The sequence below is a fragment of the Micrasema longulum genome, unplaced genomic scaffold, assembly GCF_059751315.1.
Source record: "Micrasema longulum isolate JH-2025_06_02 unplaced genomic scaffold, ASM5975131v1 h1tg000086l, whole genome shotgun sequence".
NCBI lineage: Eukaryota > Metazoa > Arthropoda > Insecta > Trichoptera > Brachycentridae > Micrasema > Micrasema longulum.
In genome coordinates this window covers 228585-242902 of record NW_028277292.1, presented here as the reverse complement: position 1 = coordinate 242902, position 14318 = coordinate 228585, and the positions used below count along the sequence as shown (strand labels likewise).

General features: G+C 32.7%; 1 protein-coding gene across 1 annotated transcript in view; it reads right to left on the bottom strand.

Annotated features, from left to right (window-relative positions):
• The window catches only part of LOC148284822 (teneurin-a-like), a 141017-nt gene that overhangs the window by 18320 nt on the left and 108379 nt on the right, over window positions 1-14318 (bottom strand). Inside the window, exons 8-9 of the mRNA XM_088234203.1 lie at window positions 13068-13214; window positions 12774-12981 (exon numbers count right to left, since the gene is read on the bottom strand). Coding sequence (XP_088090329.1) covers window positions 12774-12981; window positions 13068-13214 — 355 coding nt within the window. The remainder of the gene's footprint in view (window positions 1-12773; window positions 12982-13067; window positions 13215-14318) is intronic.

The following is a 14318-nucleotide window of genomic DNA, read 5'->3' as shown; positions in this document are numbered from 1 at the left end:
TGATATTTTTTATATTCTTTTGTCGGCCTCGTGGTGTAATGGTAAGCGAATTTGCCTACCATGCAAGAGGTCTCGGGTTCGATTCCCGACATGGTTGACATGAAATATTAATTAAATGGGTGTTTTTACACAATAATATTTCATAGTCCCTAGACTGGTACCTGAAGCGTAAGACTGATCACCTTACCTTCATGCAACAAAAATGATCGAGATACGCTGGGGTTGTTGTACCAAATAAAAACTATGCTAAGGCTTATTTCACACGTACCGTCCACATCCACAGGGCACGATAAAATCAGAATGCATTGACATTTATTATATTATTTTGTATATATTTATCGGCTACTCTTAAGTCAAAACCCAGCAAAAAGAAATCTAGTGGAGATTAATCGACCTCATGGTGTACTGGTTATTATGTTTGTCTGGCCTTCAATTTTCAAAAGCTTCCCTTGATATATCTTTCATTATTTCTTTCGCTAATCATAATGTCGTAACGTTCTTTATGGCTTTAGTTTTGTATTATTTACTTTTTAGCAAGAACATTTGACAAATTATTTACTCTGCTCAGTATATTTTTTAATTTGTTGATTTAATTTTAAGTTGCTAGAATTCCACTCGTCCATAGCTGCGACACCTGTTATAATCTAGCTCATATTAAAAAAAAATGTTTTAATATCATTCAAGCACTAAACTGTCAAATTAAAACAAAATGTAAATGGGGGGTTATTTCTTACCGTCCATGCGCTCTGTAGCTGCAAGACGTGCTGTAATCTAGCTCCCATCTGCTATAATTCTGATATATCATAATTGAAAACGAGGAACTAGAATCCCAAGCGTCTATGTGCTCTATAGCTGCAAGACGTGCTGGGATATTTATTTACTGTACAGCGCCCTTGAGGTGATTTTCACAAAAAATGGCGCTACACAAATTATCCAACTACAATAATAAAATAAAAAAATATATATTTACAATACGACGTCGGGTTTCTAGCACAAGTAGGTAGTTTAAATTGTAGAAAAATGAGATGCCTTCACAAATGACATCAAATAATCTTTATTTAAAAAGTAAATAAAAATATTTCGTATTTTTTTTTTTTTTTTTTTTAGAGTCTTTATTCAATAAAATATACATATTATTACATTATAATACATTATGAAGAAAACAAAGTATTAAGATATATTTTGTCCCGATAAACTATTCAATAATAGTTTGTCATCGGGTGCTCAGACATTAGTTTTAATTAATAATCAAATAAGAAGAGTACAGACATAATACTGTATACGTATAAAATAATAAACATAAAAATAGTTTAAAGATTTTTTTTATTATTTTTTTTTTAAGTAAGAAAATAGAGTAAAATAATACAATTAAAATTAAAGAATAGTAATTTACTTAAATATATTTTAAATATAAGAAAGAAAAAAAAATAATAGACACATATATAAATAGTGTGTGCTCATAAATGTAATCAAAACAAGATAAGAAAATAAATTAAACAAGGTAAAGTAAATCTAGAATTTCAATTCATATCTACAGAAAAAAAATATAAAAAAATAGTAAGAAAATTAAAAGTACATATTAAAATTAAGATCTAACATTTTACATTTGTAAATGAAATAAGAAAGTAAGAAAGTAATAAAAGAAAAGAAAAGGTTAACCCAAGAAAATAACAAAAATGTAATTAATGAGGGATAAAATTTTTTTTTTTTTTCAAAAAATGTATATATGTAAAAAAAATAATAATAAGAAAAAAAATTAATACGAAAAATAATATTTAATAATATTCAGCTTGCAGTTTTAATTAAATTTTAAAAGTGCACTATCGCACAACTAGTGAAATGTTGCAAACAACTTGTGCCAGAAATCCGACGACAATAAATATCAGTCCACCCTATGTTATTTTACCATGGGTGGGAATTGGTCCTTTCTGGATATTTCAACTTATTTATTTTATTTTATTTTTTTGCACCACAACAGGCCAGGAGGCCCAATAACAGTGGTGAATTACATCACAGATCACCCAGGCTTCAGAAAAATAACATTTTATTTTTTGTGCTCTCACCGGAACCTTCCGTGCGTGAGTCAAGCGTCTTGGCCACTACACCACGGAGGCCGCCAATGAAGATCACTCATTTCATTTAACACACCTGCAATTTCAGACATTTTTTAACTTATTATTTATTTAAGTTTTGATACATCAGCGCAATTAAGCGCATCAACCTATACGTAAATTTAATTTTCGACTGTACTTTTTTGGTGTAATGGCCAGCGTTATTGCCTAGCATGCAAGAGGCCTCGGGTTCGATTTCCGAAGCGGTTTACATGAAATATTTATCAAAAATTGTGATTTTACACTAAAACATTTCACAGTTCCTGGACTGGCACATGAAGATAAGACTGATTATCTTACCTTCATGTATAATAACAAGAATGATGAAGATTAAGTACCCCATGTACGATCAAAATGTTGATATTTCGGAATTAAAACATTATAAAATACGAATAATTTTACTAAGATATTAAATGTTTTATGATTATAACCTGAAGATTATATTTGATTGTGGGTATATTTCACTAAAAAGTCGTTTAGATTTGACTCATGGAAAAATAAAGTTATTTTATTATTTAAAAAGAATCTTTTCATATAAAGTTTATATTTGAAGCACTAACTTTGTGGTTATTCATTATAATAAAATAAATAAAACAACTTTGTTTTTAACCACTAATTTTTATTTTACACCGACCGGTTTCAATGCAAACAAGCTTCTTTGTCAAGGTTTACGTAACTAAACGTAAACCTTCACAAAGAAGCTTGTTTGCTTTGAAACCGGTCAGTGAAACATAAAAATTAGTGGTTAAAAACAAAGTTGTTTTATTTATTTTATTAGAATCTTTACAGGTTAAAAAAAATACGAAGGTTATTGTATTAATATTTTGTGCGGATAAATTTTCTATAAAGGTTTAAAAAATGCATATATTTAAATATCCGTAAACGTGAAGTAGTTTTTTTTATTTTTATGGGAGTTGCATTTATTATTTACCTTGCTTATTATGTACAAGTTTTATATTGCTTAAAGTGAATTTTTTTGTTTTTAAGAAGCTTTAATTTTTTTTTCAGTATTGTAGTCAGACGGATATTCTAAAGTGAGACGATGTATATCGAGGCGTTTCGCGCCCTACATGACAAACGGCACGAATGACGTTTTCGCGTCATACTTGTACGCAATGTTTATTAAAAGCGCAGTGGGCGGGCATGACGGGCGACGTCAAAATGACGTAACGCCGTTTTGTATGTGTTCATTTTTAAATCCGAAAAACATGAATGAAAACTTATTTTGAATACATTGATAATATAATATCATATGAATTGTAAAAATCTGCTCAGTGTTTATTATATTTTTAACGCTTTTGCCGACTTGTTAAATAAAAACCTTTTTGCTAAATTTGGCAGGTTTGTAAATTTTTTGTTATTTTAAGTATAGGTTTAAAATTTGATAAATGACAAAACTAAAGGTTAAATGATAAAATGACTCAAAACATCCCCTTTCATCTAAAACACGCCTAAACGAATTTTACATAAAAATACTGAGTAAAAATAAAATAGTCTCAAGTGTCTTAATATTTGAAATTACATTTAAAAATACTAGATAAAAATTCGTACTTATTTTTGTGATAACAAAATGGATCTATTTAATACCTGGATATATATTTGGACAGTTATTAGCTCTTGCTGTGTTCATCGCGTCGCGCACGCATATTTTGAAGTTACGCTTGTTTACAGAAAAACGTCAGGTTTTAATTACCCCAGTCGTCTTAAAATTGGCGGGGGTAATATATAAAATATCGCGGGGTGGCTCAGTCATTTACTAAGCTGATTTACCCAATTTCTGCAAATGACGGCCAATCCGCCTCTTGGTTAAACCTTCCTATAGCGTGTGGGGTAGCGTACACCCCCGTGGTATTTAGCCATTAAGAAAACCGCGGATATAATAAGCCAAAATAATTAACTTATTTAAAAAAGAAAATACGGGGCTGTCATTAATTTTTGCCAATGATAATTTCCTCTGTGGAGCACTGGATTCTTTGGTACTTTTTTCTTTCATGTACAAGATTCTAAATTGATTTTTCACTGTCTCATAATATCGATTTTAAATATAAAATTTTAATAAGGGAGAAAAGATAAGTTTTTTCCTAGTTATTGAGAGTTGCAAAAAAAAAAAGTTGAAATAAGGTAGATGCGAAATAATTATTGCAAAATGGTCAAAACTGGTCGTTATCTTACTTTTTTCATGCAGGTTATTATGCCCATTTCTGAAAAAAACGCAACAATTATTTATTTAATTAATTATTTACTTTTTTGTGGTGCAACTGGTCCATTGTCATATTAAAAAAATATTTCACAAATCGGGAATAACGTTGAAAATAGATAAAATATTTAGAGCGGATTTTTACGATTATAACTAATATGACTATCAATGTATAAAATGAAGTTTTCATTCACAATTTTTGTTTTGAAAAAAAGAGCACATACAAAACGGCTCGCAGTAGGCGTTACGTCACATGCCCGCTGAGTGTGCTTCTGACAAACATTGAGTACAGGCATGGCGCGGTAACGTAGACCGTGCCTTTTGTTTCATAGGGCGCAAAACGTCTCGTTTTTAGGTAATTGAAAATATGCGTATTTTAAACCAATAAACAATTTAATACCCCTTATATTAAAAAAAAAATGGAAAGACGCTATAAGCGCGGTTTGTGACTACTAATAAAACTAATTAAAAATTCATTTGAATGACTCAAACTGAAAAAATATTTATTTTATTCCAGTTGACGTTACATTTCATATTATTTGATAGATTGAACAAATCTCGACTTTTTTAATAAAAAAAAAAATGCAAAAAAACACCATTTGATATTAATCGGCGTGATAAGTTTGTTAACTATCGCATTAAATGACTTATTAATAATGTATATACCAACACAACATTTTTAGAGACAATTTTTAATTAGTGATGCGATGTTTTTAAAAGAGCATTTGCATTCTACGTGTTTCTTAATTTTTTTTTACCCCTTTGGGTAAAATTGCGCCTCTCTTTGGTTGTAGAGTAGACGCGGCGTACTGGGTGTTAGTGGGTATTTACTGTATACTGTACCCGTTCACGACGGACACGCTGTCAACAAGAAATCGAATTTCACCCAGTGACATTTGACACGATAATGAGAGGCGGCTTTCGACCGCGCCTAGCCTCGCAGGGCTAAAGTTGTTTGCCGAAAGCGAGAATCTCCCCGTTTGACGGTTAGTCAAGTGGGGTGAAGCCGCGGATTTGTGTTTCCCGCCGAGATTGTTATTTGATATTCGAGATCGATGGGTTCCGGAAACAAGACAGAATGCTTTCAAGAAAATCTCTATAAATTGAAAATAATTCCGGATTTTGTGTTTATTTACTAATTAAGATTCACTTAACATATGGTAATAAGATCATTATAGCACCAATAACGACCATCTATTTATATCTAAAACTTAGTTAATGTTTAGATTAGTTTTATGGTCCCCAATTAATCTTTTTAATGTCTTTGTTCCTCATTTTACAATGCAGTAAATATGCATACATCTACTCAATACTTAACATAGACATCGTGAACAAAATATGTACTAAGAGATAACATAATTGATTTACATGCATATACATTTTTCTAGTTGATGTATTTTATTTTGTTTATTTACAAAATATGTACGGATTCGATTTAAAAATACATTTTATTTTATATTTGTAAAAAAATGCAATTTGGCAACAAACTCGTTAATGTACAATAAAGTTTAATAAAAAAAATGCACATTGAAAAAAAATTAAGTAAGAACAGTTATGCGACGGTTGTACATTGCATCGGCCAGATTAGAAGGTAGTTGTTTTCAATAATTAAAACAAATTTTTACCTATATTCAAAATTCATTATAGTATTCAAATTTACGAAGAAGAAAAAATAAACGATTTTAAGGTGAATAAGTCAATCAGATACCAAAATAATACCAACATTCCTAAATTCTACCCAAGTCATGGTTGAAATAGTTTTGTTTTCAAAGGAAAAAAAAATCACAATCTCCCCAATGAACTTAAAACTACTATATCAGTAAATAATTCAAAGTAAATTTAAAGAAATTTCTTGACCCGAGTAAAAACAGCATTTTATTTTAATTAGTATTACTGTTATAATAAGAAAAATACTTTATAGTTTTATTCCACTTTTATTTATATTTTTTTATAAATTTTTAACCAGTGACCGGGTTGCGTCGTGACTGACATCCAGTCCAGACGATGTCGGTTACGACGAAACCCGGTCACTGGTAAAAAAATTATAAATAAAAGTGTTTGGGTAAACTTGTGCCCCTCTTTGGTTGTAGAGTAGACGCGGCTACCGTACTGGGTGTTAGTGGGTATTTACTGTATACTGTACCCGTTCACAAGGGTATTCCACTTTTATTTATAAAAAAATTAATAAATAAAAGTGAAATAAAACTATAAAGTATTTTTATTATTATAATTAAAATGCAGTTCCACCAAAAAATGTCAGTGGAAAAACTCATTATATTACTGTATTTTTATATTCAGTTTTTCTCTTTATTTTTTATTTTTATTTTCATAATTATTTTTATTCGAAATGACATACCTAATTTCAGATTAATAAATAACTATTGTGTAAGCCAAGCCCAAGAGCTAGTCTCTTTTTTAGAAAGTTACAGTTTTAAGATTAACTAAATATATAAAATTAGATCGTAATAGATAAAAAAACCTTTATCATTTTGTGTAACTATATTAATTAATAACAGTAATAAAAATCAGGATTCGTGTTGATATCTACTTATATTTCAAATAACACTTAAAAATAACGGGGTTTACCTTTTATTTGAAATTTAACATAATATTTGTTTTTTTAATTGAAAAATAAATACGTACCGGATTCTATTTGATGTATTTTTTAACGTCAACTTCAGATTTGAATTTATTGTAAGCCGATGTCAAACACTAATAAATTAATTTGTTAATCCAGATTTTTATGATGCGATTATGAAAGGATTTGGTAAGTTTAACTTTTTGAGGCTTTATAAACCTTTGGAAATTAATCGAAAATCATTCAAATGTCAGAATTAATAAATTCACAAATGAATCGTTTTGCAGTAATACTTTTTGTAGGTAAAAATATTAAATAAGAAGGAGCAAACGATAAAAAATAAATATTGAAAGAAGTTTGCTTATTTTATTCACGAAAGGGTTTTTATTTTGGCTAAAAATTGAATATATAACGTTTACTAGGGTAAAAATAGTAAAATACATTTACAAAAATGAAACGATTCTCGAATTTGAGACACAAAGAAATAATTTCTAATAAAACTTATATTTACTTTCGAGAACTTTTACAAAAATCAACATTCATTCCTTTATAAAGCTGTAAGTAGTCAAAATATTCCCTCACCATTATATTTTTTTTGTATTGCTAAGCTTTGCAACAGATGAAATGTATTAGTTTTTTGTTCAGTTGTTTTTTCAAACACGAAAAGTAAACAAATAACAAATCGAAAAAAACTGCCCGCGGGTCAATGATCCCTAGAAAAATGGTAGATACCTGGATACAATTTTAAGGGTTTATTATCATTAGGTTTGTTTAAACGTTTAATTTAGGTGTATTAATAGGATGTGGGTAAAAATTGCGTGTTTTCACACTAGAATATTTCATAGTCCCTAGACTGGTACCTGAAGCGTAAGACTGATCACCTTACCTCCATGTAACAAAAATGATCAAGATATGCTGCGATTGGTGTACCAATGCAGTGCCCTATGCACCATTAGGTGCGGAAAGGGAATGATGATATTATCCGTGGCTTTATCCTACTGAGTTCCTCCAGGGTATGCTCGGTTACAGCAGTTTGAAGACCAGCAGGAATGTGTATTTAACTACGCACTTCTTTCGATTGTTGCGCGGTATCATTGACAACCCTGAAATTACGCGGAGCATTAGCTTTTATGTTCCTTAGACAGCGTCAGCGTAGACTGTTTCACATTCCAATATACAGGACCAACCTGCCAATGGTTATGCCTGTTGGAAGGGCTATCTCTATGTTGAACAATATTACTTTAGACATTGACATTTTTCACGTCTCTGAGGTTTTCGTTACAAGATTCTTTTACTTTTTTAACATACTATTTTCTAGATTTATGTATACTTATGTGTTTTTTTTTATATATACCTAATTTTACCTAATTATTTTAATTATTTCTATATGTATGAATTAAGATATTCCATTTTGTATTATACATATACATGAACAAATAAAATTGAAATGAAAATTATAATGGAAAAAATGATACCTTAAAACCAAAACAATATTGTTTGAGTTTTAAAGAAATAAAGACTCACTGTTTTGACGGACAAAGATTTATTAAGTATGAAAATAAAATCAAACCGTGAGATTTTCAAACACTGTTTCTTTAAACTAATTTATTATTTTACAAATGACCGAAATTAAACTGTTAAACACAAAAAAGTAATGATTATTGTACACTTTGTGTATGCACAAGGAAAATTTATCGTCAAGTAATATGGTACTTTATTAATTTCTAGAAATCTCGCATAATCATTTAAAATATATTTTATATTAGTTATTTCAATAGCTTGATATCGATATATTATATGGATACATTAAAATATACGTGATAAGTGATCCCAGAAAATATTCTAAAATACTGAAATCATTTCTTTATAAAAAAACTTACGGTGGATAAATTTAAATTACTCAATTGCAGATTTTTTTATTAAAGTCTTTATTCAAACAAGCAACAAAGCATGTTAAAACCACATTATATGCAAAATAAAGTAACTGTATTATTTCCTATAGGCTTACATAATAATAAAATATATTAATAGAAGTGATAAATAGAAAAAAAAATAACAAGGAAAAAAAAATAAGAAAAAAAGAGATCCAATGTTTCAAAAAATGCATAAAAATATTTAGTTTTTTTTGTTTTAAATTGTTAGGTACAATTTTTACCACATACGTACTGAAAACATGATATAAATTTTGTTTAACCCATGACTGAGAATTTTAGTTGCTAACGAATATATTTTACTAAAAATGGTGTACATGAAAATCAGTAATATATTTCTGAAAATAATCAATATGATGCATGGAATATATGTCAAAATGATGCATGCAGAACTGGGGTGTATGCCATGATTTTTATTTCATGCTTTGGACAAATAAATGCATATTTTACATTGCTGTTACAATCTAAATCAGTTTTGGCAATGGAGATTGCTATATTTATATCTAATGACAAAATAATGATACAGAAATGTGTCTGAATTAAACATGGATATTATACATATTTACAGAGAGCCTACTATGAATACATACATTTTTTAGTTTCAAAAAATAAATGTTATTACGAAATATTGTATTTTTAGTACGAACAAAATACTAAAATGGCCCAATGCACATAATGTTTCTAATTTGATCGAAAATGTTACTAAAATTGAGCTCATTGCAGATGAAAAAAAAACAAGTTTTTATAATTTTATTGCTTATATGACATTTCTGTAATCAGTATAATCTAAAAGCCCTTTTAATACTTATTCTCTTATACTGATGGACAAAACATCCATGTTAATTAAAAATATCTTAACAGTTTCACTTAACCTGCAATAGGCTCAGTTAATCGTATTTTTTTTTCAAATTAGATTATAAAAATAGTCATTAGGGCGAATTAAAAATTTCGCACATCTCATTTTTTTTGACAGATCAATAAAAATCTTCAACAAAATACTGAATTATAATAAAAAAACTAGTAATGACATAAATATTTTTAGTGTAGAAAAAAAGTAGGAAAAAATACGTTGCCAAAATGTGCAAATAGTTAGTACTTTAAAAAAAAACAATTAGATTTTCTCAACCCTGGGTGTTGTCTGCTGTAATTTACCACTGTAATTGGGCATCCACCTACTGTTGTGCATTTTAAAAATATATATTCATAGTAGGCTTCAAATAGAAATAAAGATGAGCACCAATCTGAAAACGCTTATAGCATAATGTAGCAGAACTCGATCATGAGATATAACTTAAAAGACTTAAAACTAAATAATTTGATAACGTTGAAAGTGCAAACAGAGACGTCGTTTTTTGAGAAATCGTTCAGCTCTACGGGATCAATGCAGCAAACAGTTTAGAAGAAATTAGTCGGCTGGAGGGGGTAGGCGGTCCTGGGGAGGGGGAAACACAAAATGGCGGGGCGGGGGAAGGAGAGGGGAGGTAACAGATAAACAATGAGACGCAGACAAGGGGTAACAAGGGGTAACAAGGAGTAACGAGTATACACCCTACTCTCATCACCGTATATCTTCCAATTAATTTATTGTTCTACGTTACATTCTTGGGAGATATAATTATCTCGATTTGCGTTGCTCACTTGTCAGAAGAATTGTTTTTCAACTTTATATTTATTATCATCGATTTATTTCGATCAAGTTCCGTAACCGTGAACATTTATTCTGAATCATACTGACGGTACGACGTTGCGTCGGTTCCGAATGAGAGATTATGTAGCTGCAGAGGCAGTATGAAAGTCAAACACGGCGCGCGATCTCCTCCAGAGACCCTGTCGGAGCTGCGGGGTCTGCTGGAGAGCGAGGGGCGCCGGTGTCGGCGGAGTCGGCGATCGGCGGTCGGCGATCTCTGATCGGCGATCACGCTTCCGCTTCACGGTTTGCGGGGAGCGGGCGGGGGCGGGAGCCGCGCCGCGCCGCGCGGGTGTGTGCGGGTGCGCGGTGTGCGAGTGTGCGTGTACGTGTCGGGTTGAGGTATCTCACAAGTCGAAGCGCAGTGGACAAGACAGATGGTATGGAGCGATACAGATAATGATGGATGAGTACGGAGCGGGAGTGCGCGGTACACAGAGCAGCGGGTGCGGGTGCGTGGCGGGCGGAGGAGGGGGGGGGGGAGAGAGGGAGGGACAGAAGGGCGGAGCGGGGCGGGGTAACGAGTAGATTTAGTATTACGAATATTACGCTAATGCGAGACATACACATACTTTTACATACACATACCAAAATAAGATAAATAAAGATACATCGAACGAAAGGGAATGGGGACACGAAGCTGGGCCACTGAGGAAGTAGCGTTGAGTAGAAAATAAAGGTATGAGAATGAGGTATAGCAACACATACATAATAGACGATTACAAACAGAGATAGTCGTAACGCAACGTAACGTGACGTGACGTGACGTGACGTAACGGATACGGGGGGTTGGCGGCGACTTACCACGGTGTAAAGGAATTCCAGAACTCGCTAGGAGTAGCACGGGGACACGGCGGCACGGGGGCACAGAAAGACAGGACAGATTACTACACATATAGCTACAGCCTGTTCCACCACTCCTCACTACACTCACCCTCACTCGCACTCACACACACACAGCCGGTATGAAAAAACACACGTTAGTACATATGTATTAAATGTTCAAACAAAATAAACAAACACAAGTGAATAAAGTATATAAGGGATGGAGGTTCTTACTGGATTATTGGTGAAAAATATATTTTACTGTTACAAGCTCATGACAGACACAAGTAGCAAATTACTATGGACGGCACAAATACAAATAATCACACGGAAGATATGACAAAACTCGTTATGAGAACGTGTATATTCTTATAATCTCGTAACCTAACGCGGTTTAGCAGAGTACGGTATGGTATAGTCACTTCAGGAACGCGACAGTCCGCCACTGGCTTGTGTCCGCCATGGCCCGAGCCAAACCAATTTGCCCAACCTATTCAAGCTGACCAACTCTTATTGTGATTAAATTCAACGGAAACTCTTTACTAAGTCATAATATAATAAAACGGTACAAACAAAATACACAACTCAGGGAAACAAATATAACAAAAAATAACTTTTGACAGCGGAAAGTGCGTGCAAGCGTAATTTCTTTCTCCATTAAGGACTCGAATCCCGTCATTCTCCATCCGGTGTGAGAGAGAGGGACAGACGCGTGTATGCTTTTTCATTTAAAATGTGGTGTGTGAAACAGAGAGGTGAGACAGACAAAATGGTAAGACGCACACAAGGGATAACATTAGACAATACACAAACATCTCGGGTCTGAGACAAACTGTTCTAGTTAGGCTGGTGTGGGACACTGTCCATGGATCAGGGAGTTCTGGGAACTCCGAGGGCATCCATGGAAAGTGTTGGATCGCAGTTTCCGATAGGAAACACGAGGAGTTGTAATTCACTAAATGAAGTGAGGTTCGCAACAGACCCGGGAGCGGAGGGGCGAGGAGAAAGGAAGAGACAGGGTGTTGAGGACCAGTCGCGGCCTTTAGGGTCAGAACCGCACAGAGCTCTAGTCCTAGATTTCACTTAAAATTAAACACTGGACTAAGAGAAACATTGCCTTTCTCCGACTAGATTGGTTCAAATATTTGATGCAGATAATTATAAAGAAAAAAACGGGGCAACCGATTGTAATGTCGTAAAGATGAATGGAAATAACTCAAATTATGGTATAAAATAAACTTAAAAACACATGGACATTCTTCGTTAATAAAATAATACAGTTTAAAATATTTAGTTTGTTAGTTAAAGTTAACCTGTTAGTCAATAACTATAAACCTAAATTAAATTACAAGTAGAGAAACTCTACAAACCAATCCAAAGTCGGATAATATAACGAAAGCACTATTGAACAAGGATATCTAGTTGAATATTACGAATCACCTACCTTTCGGAGTAATCATCCATGTGCGCGTACGATTGTACAGAGTTCTCCTCAATGAGGAACTTGACTCTCTGGTAGAAGGAAGCCGTGACAGACGGTGGCTGCTTCCTAAGCAGAACATCAGCGGGGTCGTTGGAGGCGAGACACATGATGTTTTCCTTGCACGAATCCCTTGAGCAACATTCGGCATCCGAGCAGTCGGCAGTACCGTCTGTTGTCATTACAACGATATTAACGTAAATGAGAATCTAAATCTGGTTATCTAATCGAATCTGAGATTATTTGGGTCTTTCTTACCATGGTCGTTATCGACATTATCGTCACACTCCATCTCAAGAGGAATGGAGCAATCACTACCAGCCCAGCCTCTGGAACAGACGCAGGAATATTCTCCTGCTTCCAAGCTGCATTGCCCGTGGCGGGAACAGCTGTTTTCGCATCCAGCTAAAAATAAAAACAAGTTCTAGAAAACGCCATCAACGCCAACGCACGGATAATCATGGAGGCATTTCAAATTTTTAATTGTTTTTCTAATTATTGATAACTTGAATATTTTTTAAATAACGGGAGCGGGGCACAAACACAGGTAAAGAAAGGAAACGAAATTACCAAATTCACATACATTCTAAACGGACATTAAAAATATTACACTAAAAGGATAAACGTACACGGGCCTACCTACACATCAAACGTTTTCCACAGTTAATAAGGAAGTAAGAAAGAAGGAAGAAACGTAATTGTAGTTGTTAGTAAATAATAATAAAGTGAAAATTTGTCATATTTGGAGCAGAACGAAAAAAAGTGGCATTGTTACCTTATATATTGGAATCGGACCATAAATTTGGAAGTTATTTAATATCCAAAATAAACAGTTTTTATTTGCTGAGTTGCCCTTTGATATAATATGTATAACAAAAGTTCTGGTTATTTTTCCAACTTGACCGAGATTCCGAGAAGGAATTGGTTGGAAAACAATTGTTAATTAAAAACACAGTGAATAAATAACGTCGATTCCAACCAACGAATTTGGAAAAGCAATTTGAGACACGGATTTTCAATCCAAAGCTCGGGAACTTAATGCAAAATAAATGAGATACCACATTCAACGTAATCCAACATGCAAGATATCGCTATCTTGGTTTTATCGCTAGAAAGTTGAAAACTTCCAAGTTACTCTTTGGCGATGGGCTTAAGTACTCGGGAACAATATCCGTGTTCTGTCTTCATTACTGAACCACGGTTCTTACATACTTCTACAATCCATTTAATGTCTATAGTTCAGCCAATCAAACAAATAATTTTAATAAAATATGATAACTACAATCTGCAGTTACTGTCAGAAAAACACAAATGTGTGTTCTGTTTAACATAAAAACTAAGATGATTGCATTTTTACGTAATATTTAATAATTTTTAATGCAACAAATGTTTTTGATTGCAATACGCGTGAATAACGAAATTTGAAATAAGATAAAACATTAAAATTTGTTGCTGAAAATCTTGGTAAGTAATTCATCCTATTTTTTATTTTAATATTTAAAAGACGAG